General features: G+C 53.1%; 1 protein-coding gene across 1 annotated transcript; it reads left to right on the top strand.

Annotated features, from left to right (window-relative positions):
- The first annotated feature begins 1,305 nt into the window (after nt 1-1,305).
- On the top strand, nt 1,306-5,948 carry LOC102419817 (UNC93-like protein MFSD11). The gene is made up of 5 exons (XM_006108436.3): nt 1,306-1,393; nt 2,819-2,944; nt 3,435-3,609; nt 4,435-4,570; nt 5,289-5,948. Exons 1-5 carry the CDS (start codon nt 1,360-1,362, stop codon nt 5,451-5,453), a joined length of 636 nt encoding a protein of 211 aa, XP_006108498.2. The 5' UTR covers nt 1,306-1,359; the 3' UTR covers nt 5,454-5,948.
- Nucleotides 5,949-10,501: the final 4,553 nt, after the last annotated feature.

Here is a 10,501-nt window from a genome sequence, read left to right on the forward strand (position 1 = left end):
TGTGGGGGCGGCAGGGAACCCGGGAATTGGGGTTTACGGGAGAAAGTGAGGACGCAGGCCATCTCTCCAGGCACCCCTCACCTCTCAGAGCCGGGCCGGGGACCGAGGGGTTCGTAAGGACAGCCGCTCGCATCTGTCTGGCTCTTCCTGGCTAACCCTCGTGTTTCATTTTATTCTCACAATCCCAAGGCTTGTGTAACATGTATGATACGACCTGTAGATGTGACCTATCCTTATCTCCATTTAATAGAAGAGAAAACGGAGGGTCTCGGGTTCGATTCCTGGTCAAGGGCATGTACCTGGATTGCAGGTTTTGATCCCCGGCCCCGGTCAGGGCGCGTGGGAGGCAACTAGTCGGTGTGTTTCTCTCACATTGATGTATCCCTCCCTCCCTCTCTCCCTTCCACTGTCCCTTAAAAAAAAAAAATCCTCAGGTGAGGATTAACAACAAAAATACAGTTTTTAGAAATGCATTTTCCATTGCAGATTTTAACTAATTTGAGCAGCATGAAAACAAACATTAAAGCGAGTGTAAGCAAGTGCAGAGCTAAAGTTTACCCTCAGATCTGAGCGAGCAGCTCAGGAAGTGTGTTCAGCGGCCGAGTGGTCAGCAGGGCCCGGTGATTTCCGTCTGAGTCAGCCTTAAAGCTGCTCCGGACGCTCATTCCTTCGGGAAGTGAGCACTGTGCCAGCTGTTGACTCCCTTAAAGGCCTAACCTTTAAACACGACTGTTAGAATGTTCTGTTGTTTGTTTGATTCCATTTTCTCCATTTCATGTTTTTTTTAAAAATTAGAGCTGGAGAATGCGTTGGGGAAAACACGACTCTAGGCTATATTTGAGCAGTTGAAATGAGCATTTTATCTATAGAGCAAGTAGTTCATACCTTAAGCTTTTTTTTTGTTTTGTTAATCCTCACTGGATATTTTTTGCATTGATTTTTCAGAGAGAGAGGAAGGGAGAGGGGGGAGACAGAGAGAGAAACATTGATGTGAAAAAGACACATTGATTGGTTGCCTCCCCCTGCATGTGCCCGACTGGGGCCAGGGATGGAGCCTGCAACCGAGGTACGTGCCCTCGACTGGAATTGAACCGGCAACCCTTCAGTCCCAGGGCCGATGCTCTAGCCACTGAGCAACCAACCGGCCAGGGCCAGCCCTTAAGCATTTCAGTCTGAAATGTGGATCACCGAGCTCTGTCCCAGTGTATTTGTTCACTGGCATTATTGACCAAGGGGTGTTTCGGTGAACAGATGTTTTAGAATGTTTGTTCGATTAGTTGAAATTAAGTACCAGATTCTTTTCTTTTCTTTCTTTTTTTTTTTACAGAAAAGTCTCTTAAATTGTGTGTCACCAAGGAGATGCTCCTTCTCAGCATTACAACCGCCTATACAGGTGAGTGCTTATCAGGGAGTAAGTGCCTTGATTTTGGTTTGTTTTCTGTTGCCGACTAATGACAGCCACCACCATGTCATGCTTTCTCACAGTTCTGTGCACTGACTGGGCTCAGCGGAGGGGTGCTGGTGATGGTCCCAGTGGGGGTCCCTTGTGGGTGCTGTTAGAGGGCAGCTGGGCTAGAACATTCCAGATGGTTTCATTGGCTTTCGGAAGGGTCAGATCCAGGCCGGGTCTCTGCCTCTCCAGGTGTGCCTGCCAGCTGCAGGACCTCCCCCGTGACCCCCTCCTCCCCTCCCTGCAGGATGCCAGGCTTCTTAGTGGCACGGGCTCCAAAAGGGGCAGAAGGAGAAAGGACCAGACCCTGAAGCTAGCCTGGCCCCTGGCAGCGTCACCTCCACAGCACACAGGGCCAGCCACGTGCAGTGTGGACGGTTCTACACGCGGGCTTGTATCCGGGGGCACGGGTCATCCCAGCCAGTGATTGTAGGGCAGAGTGGACACTATAGGAAACAACAGAGTAAACCTTTGTGGTTTTGTATGGATTAAGGTCGTTTCTTTTTTTTTCTAATATGATCTTTTATTGATTACAGGGAGAGGGATAGAAGCATCAGTGATGAGAGAGAATCATTGATCAGCTGCCTCCTGCAGGCCCCACACTGGGTATCAAACCCACAACCCGGGCAGGTGCCCTAACTGGGAATCTAACTGTGCTCTGGTTCGTAGGTCAGTGCTCAACCTCTGAGCCACGCCCGATGGGCATTAAGAGAATTTCTAATGAAAAGGAATGAGTCTGGTGGCTAATGCTGGTCACGTGATGTGATAGTGGGTGGAGTGCTCTTACGCCTTAAGAATGACAGGAAACTCATTTCCTCCTAAAAGGGCTGGAATGCGCCAATTGTTACTTTTGCCCTTATCTGCCTCATGGGTATAAGTATCTTTTTAGGAGAAAAAGTAAAATTCAGTTAAGGTTTGTATCTTTGAGGAATCAGGTCTTCGGCTGATGTGCCCTAATTTTTACCCTTTTCATGGTTTCCTGGGGAAAAGATTTAATTAAAAGGTTATTGTGCAATAGCACCTGCTAGTTTTCCAACTGTATCACCTCTTCCCTTGGGAAGCTATTGTATAGTATGTGAGTTCTATCCTCTGCCCACCTGTATACACACGCAGTGACCGTTTTGAACATAAGCACGTCTTTGCTCCTCTGAGTTGTATATCTTTATCTGAAATATGTGTCATCTGCCGTCGTGGGGCCAATTCCATTTCATCATGAACGTACTCTCTGCTTGGGAGGAACATTTCAGGCTGAACGAGTTTTTGTTCTTGGGTGTTTGGTATGTGCACGGCTCAGACACTCCTAGGCACAGAGGAGAGCTGGGGAGGGGCAGGTGTGAGTGTCTAACTGAAACCCGATTGTTCCGGAAGGTCTGGAACTGACGTTCTTCTCCGGGGTGTATGGCACCTGCATCGGCGCCGTCAATAAGTTCGGAGCAGAAGAGAAGAGCCTCATCGGGCTTTCCGGCATTTTCATCGGCATCGGGGAAATCCTGGGTCAGTGAGGGGAACGTTTTGCATGAAATCTGTTGTTATAGTTGAAATTCTAAGTGTCCTTTGCCTCTCTCTGTTCTTGAATTTCTATTTCCCTGTTTATTTTTCCCCAAATGGGCAGGTCTTTGTTTTTTTTATTGACACTTTTGTAAGGTAACTAAGTTACGAGACATTTGCCAAATAATTCAGAGACAAACCCATAAGTAGGAAAACACCGGGTCTCTGGAGATGCTCAGTGAGGTGTCTGGGAATCCCCGACTTTCTTGTCCTCTGTCTGACGCCAGCTGGGGTCCGCCCCCCCCCCCCCCCCGTTCTGAACACTCCCCAGGGTCAGGGCGTCGGCCCTGACCTCGACAGAGGAGGCCTGTCCAGTCTGTCGCACTCCCACTGATTTCTCACTGAAATTTATTTCTTTTTTTTTTTTCCAGATCATTATTTTGATTTTTTAACGTGATCTTGGGTCATTCTGTTCTCGGTTTCATTGACTTTATAGGTGGGAGCCTCTTCGGCCTCCTGAGCAAGAATAATCGTTTCGGGAGAAACCCGGTTGTGCTGCTGGGCACGCTGGTGCACTTTGTAGCTTTTTACTTAATATTCCTCAACATGCCCGGGGACGCCCCGATCGCCCCCCTGGAGGGGACTGACAGCAGCGCTTACATCAAATCCAGGTGAGGCCACCTGCTTTCCCAGCAGTCAGGAGGGCGGGGGGTAGATGGGGAGGTCTTCAAAGCGGGGCAGTAATCCTCCTCTATAATGCGTTTATGGAGCCAGCGTGCGTTTAGGTGGAAATCCATAGAGAACCAGTTATTTCTTTTTTTTTTTTTTAATATATTTTATTGATTTTTTACAGAGAGGAAGGGAGAGGGATAGAGAATTAGAAACATCGATGAGAGAGAAACATGGATCAGCTGCCTCCTGCACACTCCCTACTGGGGATGTGCCCGCAACCAAGGTACATGCCCTTGACCGGAATCGAACCTGGGACCCTTCAGTCCGCAGGCCAACGCTCTATCCACTGAGCCAAACCAGTTAGGGCAGAGAACCAGTTATTTCTGTAGTTGGTGCTAATCTTTTCCCACTGAGTCTTCTCGATCTATGAAGAAGCACGGGAGCATCCGGTGTGAATGTTGTGCCTCTGCTTTTCTGAGCAGTGAAATTGCTGGAAGTGAGGGCCTGGGGGAAGCACAGCGAGGAGCAAGGGGTGGCCGTGCAGCTGGGCAGGGCGGCCGGTCCTTTACCGACATTTATGTCCAGAGCCACAGCCTCGGCGGTCCTGCCGCAAACACTTGGCAGCCCAGTTGGCTGGACTGTGAACATGAGTGCCCTGGAGCATACATTCTTCCTGTGAAAACCCCAGGATTTACTCACTCTTGTTTCACAGTGTTGGAAGCTTGGGAGGGAAAATGCTTTTGTGGGTGAGCTGCTTCCACCTTTGAAATGGCTCTAGCAGATATTGTTGATGCTCGTTCTAAATTAATGTTTCTTTTACTCAGCAAAGAAGTGGCCATCTTCTGCAGCTTCCTGTTGGGTCTGGGAGACAGCTGCTTCAACACGCAGCTGCTCAGCATGCTGGGCTTCCTCTACTCCGAGGACAGCGCCCCCGCCTTCGCCGTCTTTAAGTTTGTCCAGGTACCGGGGCTGCAGGTTGTGCAGCCTTTGTTTTAGTGCTTTAACTGTTTTTTTAAAAAATATATTTTTATTGATTTCAAAGAGGAAGGGAGCGGGAGAGAAATAGAAACATCAGTTAGGAGAATCATTGACCGGCTGCCTCCTGCACACCCCCTACTGGGGGTCCAGCCGGAAACCCCCGGCCTGTGCCCTTGACCAGGAATTAAACCGTGACCTCCTGGTTCATAGGTCAACGCTCAGCCACGGAGCCACGCCGACCGGGCTAACTTTGTTTCTCATAATGTGTCTCTGACGAGCAGTGGGGACATCTGCTAACGGGGTTTGTGAATAGAATTAGGAAGCAATGCACAGAGTGTGACCCTCCTGCCCCACTCCTGTGAGAGAGCTTATGTTCTGGTCTCTAGTTCAGGTAGAGCCTTCCTTAGACACCTGGATTCACGCGCAGTGTAGACAGTCCTGGCTGTGATGCACATGACTGCTCCGGTTTTCCGCCAATTGCTGTTTTAAAGAACAGATTGTAGCCCACTCGATGGTGACCCGCTCTGGACGGGAGTCTCTGGTGCATGTTTGTGAGCGGGTGACGGGTGGAGCCCTGCCGAGACGCACGGAGAGCTCTGCCAGTCGCGGAAAGCCGTGGGCCTGCACGTGGGGGGTGGGGGGGCTCGCTGTGAGCTCGGGCCACCCCGTGCACGTTGTGACCCGTCTTCCTTCTTCCTAGTCCATCTGTGCAGCCGTGGCGTTTTTCTACAGTAACTACCTCCTCCTCCACTGGCAACTCCTGCTCATGGTGATCTTCGGGTTTTTCGGAACCGTGTCCTTCTTCGCGGTGGAGTGGGAAGCCGCCGCCATCGTGGCCCGGGGCTCTGACTACCGAAGTATCTGATCCCGGGAGGCCGTGCGAGGGGGGAGGTCGAGTGAGGAGGGAGGCCGAGCCTCCGCAGCAGCCGGCACAGCGGAAGGACAGCGTGTGGCAGGGCCACCCTCACTCCCGCGGGGGGCGGTGCTCAGTGTGGGAAAGTGAAAGACACGGGCCTGCCGGGCCTGCCAGCGCCGGACCCGAGCTCACAGACATTCACTCTCTAACGCGGGCGGAAGAAGGGAAGCTTGTTCTGCCGATTATAGTTGTTTAAAGATGTTTTTCGATCCGTCTACCGCAGGTTCTTTATAATCATGTTACCAAATGTACATGTTTTCCTCTCCCTCCTGTTTCCTGGAAAGATCTTGCCTCGATTCAAAGCACTAGGCCACATGTCACGTGGAGACTCGCTGGGCCGGGGGGATGTGCCGCTGCGGAGTGATGGGGGAGCATATGCTGCCCCACATGTGTGTCTGGGACGACATTGAAATAAATGGCAAGGTGCCGAAATGGGATCTCGTCTTTGAAAGGATTTTGCACTTTCTTCCTCTTTAAACGTCTTGTTGGATACGTTTTCGTACCTCGCAGTTCGTAGCGAGGAGTGCCTGGCGGCTGGCGCCCACTGGCTGGTGCCTCGTAGATGAACTGTGCCCCTGGCTGTTCTAGAAAAGCCTAGTGGGAGGCTTCCCAGGATTCAGGGTTTGTGGGCGTTGGCGGGGCCCCGCTCCCCTGTGAGGAGCGACTGGACACGGGAAGAGCCTCTCCTTAGCTCCTGGAGCCCTCGGCTGCCCTGGATTGTCCTGTAGCCCAGCAAGGAGGGGTCTGCGGCCACGGCCACGCTGCCTGCTGGGCCTGGAGCCACACCCTGGGGGGTGGAAGGCCCCGAGGGAGGGAGCCGTGGGGCTCAAAGGGCAACTTTCCACGGGGTCTGTCTGACCGAGTTGGGCCTCGGGGACTGTGGCATCGGGATTATCAGTGCGGATGAGAAAGGGGTAGAGCTCGGGAGGCCGCGTGACGGCCTTCAAACTCAGAGACGTAAACATTCCTGACCACACGCCGGGCAGGGCAGGTAGTCCATCCCGGCCGGCAGCATCCTTGACGAAGGTCAACCTTGACCTTTGAAACTGTTGCCTTTGGCATCTGGGACAACGTACCTTGGGAGTGACAGGTGTGATCTCTGTTTCCAGACCCCGGAAGGCACGCCCTCCCTCCGCACCAGAGCCCGAGCCGGGACCCTGTCGTTGTCTTTTCCCCACAGCCCGTCTCCCCGCAGCCCGTCTCCCCGCAGCCCGTCTCCTGCGCCGTGAGTGTTCGCGTTCACTGCCCGCAGCCCCGATGGGAGGAAGTGCGTGTCTCTCCCTTTCACTCTTTATCCAAGTCAGGGTTTCCCCGCTTTGCTCTCACCCCCTTAACCTGCCACCAGCGGATTGCATGTCTCCTCCTCTGCTGCTTTCTTTTTTAACTTAAATGCTTCATTGTTTAAAGTGTTGCCCTCCTCTGAGTCTCCGGCTGAAGGAGGCGGCAGCGCTGCCGACCGGAGCATCGGCTCCGCCAGCTGAGCTTTGCTTCCTGGCAGTCGTCGTCACTTTGGTTCCAAACGCTCAGAAATTCCCTGCAGGTTGGACGTACCTTCCGTCATAACATCCCCGGCGCTGGATTCGCTCGAAAGCTTCTGTCCGTGTCTGCACCTGCTGACAGCCACACAAAGGCTCTTCCTGAGACCGGGAAGGAGGAGAGGGACGGGCTGTGGGGATTAGGAACCTGGAGCCGTGACCTGTGAAGGTCACAGGGATCCAGCAAAACCGAGGGTCCGCAGCGCTGCCCCCACAGCCGCCGACGGAGCTGAGGGCGACGCTGGTCCCTGATGTTCGATCACATCTCCCAGTTAAGCTGAGAGTAGGACCACAAGGGAGACGTTGTTCAAGAGAAAACCCCCAGCCCCCAAATGGGGTCACTCCAGCTAATAGCCTGTGACCCCAAGCCTGGATTTAATACCTGCCCCACTGCTTTCAGCCTCGCCCGGAGCATAATCACATGGCCTGGGAGTGTCCGCTCAGCACCAATGAGATAGTCATGTGGGCCCTCTCTGCACCCCCATCGGCAAGAGGCAAGCTGCATGACGAAAATGTTGCCATCCCCGCAGCCCCCAAAATGCCCTGTTCTAAGAATTCTTTCCTTTTGCTAGTTACTCCCCTGCCCCACCCTCTGTCTATAAAGACCTTCCATTTGTACGACCCCTCGACCCCTCAGAGCTCCTCGCTGTCGGAGAGGATGCTGCCCGATGCATGAATCGCTTAAAACCAATCAGATCTCCCAATTTACTCGGTTGAATTTTGGTTTTTAACGGCCCCAATTCTGTGTGAACCGAGAAAGAGAAAGAAAAAGCTGATCAGTTTTAGAGACTTCAGATCCAAAAAAAGGCTCATTTGAGCATTTTTTTTTTAACTTCAATTCATAATCCTCCTTTTCCCTTCCCTTCCTGAAATTGTTTCAGTGTGGATTCGTCAGTCTTCCTGGTTATATTCTAAGCCTGCTTGACTTTATGTTCTAATTGGTTTATTGCTCTCCATTTTACATGCTAAGAGGATCTTGGGGATCGTTGTCACAGGAAGGGAAGCAAAGCCCTGGGCACAGAGGGGAAGGCAGGTGTGTCTCTCTCTCCCGTGTGCTCACAGGCATTTAAATAAATAAGGAGCACAGCACGTTCCCGTTCCCGTTCCCGTAGGGGCTGGGTCGGTGTCTGCGCAGGATGATGCTGTGGGGGAGCCTCGGGGCGGCCGGGCCCACAGCTCCCTGTGAGCTCCGGCCTGCGGGACACATCTGTTCTGGGTCCAGCCCTTGCTTGGGACCGGATGTCATTGCCTTGGCAGCAGCCGACCCTTTTTAAAAATATATGTTTTTATTTATTTCGGAGAAGGAGAGAGAAACATCAGTGATGAGAGGATCATTGATCAGCTGCCTTCTGCAGCCCGTAACCCGGGCATGTGCCCTGACCGGGAATTGAACCGTGACCTCCCGGTTTATAGATGGACACTCCACCAAAGTTGTAGGTTCGATTCCTGGTCAGAGTACATGCCTGGGTTGCCGGGGGCTTGATCCCAGGTAGGGGGCATGCAGGAGGCAGCCAATCCATGTCAGGCTCTTACATCGATGTTTCTCTCCCTTTCCTCTCTCTCAAAATCAACTTAAAAATTTTAAGAAGGAGGAGCTGTATTAGAAAGACTTTCATGACTGCCTCCGATAGATTGTCCTAAACAAGTACTTCTCTGCCCTGTTTGTTAGAATGTTACAGGCAATGGAACTTGGGGCCCCAGGAGGATTCCCCGCGGAGGGGAGTGAGGACACGCTGCATCTGCCCATGGAATTGACGGACTTCCGTGCTGGGCCAGTAAACACTTATCTGTGAACGCAGATGGGCCTGGTTTCACTATCGCGCTCTCCCCAGCCCCGAGGACAGCTGCGGGCTGATTTGCTCTCTGGCAGGTTAATCCCAGACTTGTAAACAGGCAGCAATTCCCCAGCCAAACCCAGAATAACCTGGGGAACTGTGGGCGTCAGCGCTGACTCATGATGCATGGATGTTGGGATGAAGAGAGCGGAGGGGCCCTGGCCGATTTGGCTCAGTGGATAGAGCCTCGGCCTGTGGCCTGAAGGGTCCCCAGTTCGATTCAGGTCAAGGGCCCATGCCCAGGTTGTGGGCTCGATCCCCAGTGGGGGGTGTGCAGGAGGCAGCCCATCGATGATTCTCTGTCATCATTGATGTTTCTCTCTCCTCTGAAATAAATAAAAATATACTTTTAAAAAAAAGAGGGAGAGAGAGAGGAGGGCTCACACCCACATGACAAGATGAGCAGGACTGGGGTCTGGCCAGGAAAGATAGGAGGGATGTACCCACCCACCCAACATGGGGCAGCGCTCTAACCTCACCCAGCAGCCACCGAGGGAAGACACAAACCATCACCCAAGTTGAGAGCAAGTGGGGAAAACTGCAGCGAGGCCTCCGGCGGGCGAGCTGAGGTTGGGGCGAGCCCTCTCCTGGTTCCGGGGGTCAGAGGCTCTCCTGACATAGGACAAGGCCTCGGGTTATATAACCCGACTTCGCAGAGCCCTTTCAAGTGCATTTTACTCGAGCTTCCCAAGAGAGCACAAAAGTTAGGAGAGGGATTAGCACCCCATCGAAGGCTCAGGACGGGAGCAGAGAAACGGGGAGGCGGCTCCGCCAGCTCAGAACAGCCTTCCCCGCACGCACGTGGCCCGGGTGTCTCTGGCCACGGCCTTGGCCCAGGTGCTCACTCAATTGTTGGGCTGGGTAGGATTTTAGGCGTTGCATGGAGAGCCCGTGGAGTCTTTCCCTTGGATCTGGCCCAGGAGAAGTGAGTGCCGAGCACGCCGGCGGGAGTGTATCCCCATGGTGAGGTTTGGCTGAAGGGCCGGTAGACTTTGGGATGTTCATCGGCCAAGAGGCAGGCAGGTGAGGGCGATTCGGAAGCATCCAGGAGGGAGTCCACTGTGGACGTGGCCAGTGCTGCTGGGCTTAGCCGGGGGCGGAGCCCAGAGCCGGGCAAGGTGGCCACAGGCCCCGCATCTGCTGACTCAGCCTCGTTCGTCCCTCTCTCCGGAATTACGCTCTTCTGTGCAGATTTTTTTTTAAACCACTTGTGTGTCTGTGTTATTGGAAGCTGCCAGGTGTCCGCAGTAAAGCCAATTTAAACCCAGTGGAGCCTGCAAATAGGAACACTTAGCTGGGGAAGGGAAAAGGATAGAGCTGCCGCCGCAGAAGGGCCAGTGTCCCCGGGGGTGCAGAGACGAAAATGACCTCGGGGCCTGCAGAGTGAATTTCATTTTACGCCAAGAAAAATGGGGGGCCCCGACCGGTTTGGCTCAGTGGATAGAGCGTCAGCCTGCGGACTCAGGGGTCCCAGGTTCGATTCCCGTCGGGGGCATGTACCTTGGTTGCGGGCACGTCCCTGGTGGGGAGTGTGCAGGAGGCAGCTGATCGATATTTCTCTCTCATTGATGTTTCTAACTCTCTATCCCTCTCCCTTCCTCTCTGTAAAAAATCAATAAAATATATT

Source organism: Myotis lucifugus, unplaced genomic scaffold, assembly GCF_000147115.1.
Source record: "Myotis lucifugus unplaced genomic scaffold, Myoluc2.0 scaffold_2313, whole genome shotgun sequence".
NCBI classification, from domain to species: Eukaryota; Metazoa; Chordata; class Mammalia; order Chiroptera; family Vespertilionidae; genus Myotis; species Myotis lucifugus.

Excerpts from the sequence above, each read along its gene's own strand:
- LOC102419817 (XM_006108436.3), top strand. The coding sequence starts at position 1,360 with ATGCTCCTTCTCAGCATTACAACCGCCTATACAG. Across the intron at positions 3,610-4,434 it reads AGCGCTTACATCAAATCCAG|CAAAGAAGTGGCCATCTTCT; the intron begins GTGAGGCCACCT and ends TCTTTTACTCAG. Across the intron at positions 4,571-5,288 it reads CCGTCTTTAAGTTTGTCCAG|TCCATCTGTGCAGCCGTGGC; the intron begins GTACCGGGGCTG and ends CCTTCTTCCTAG.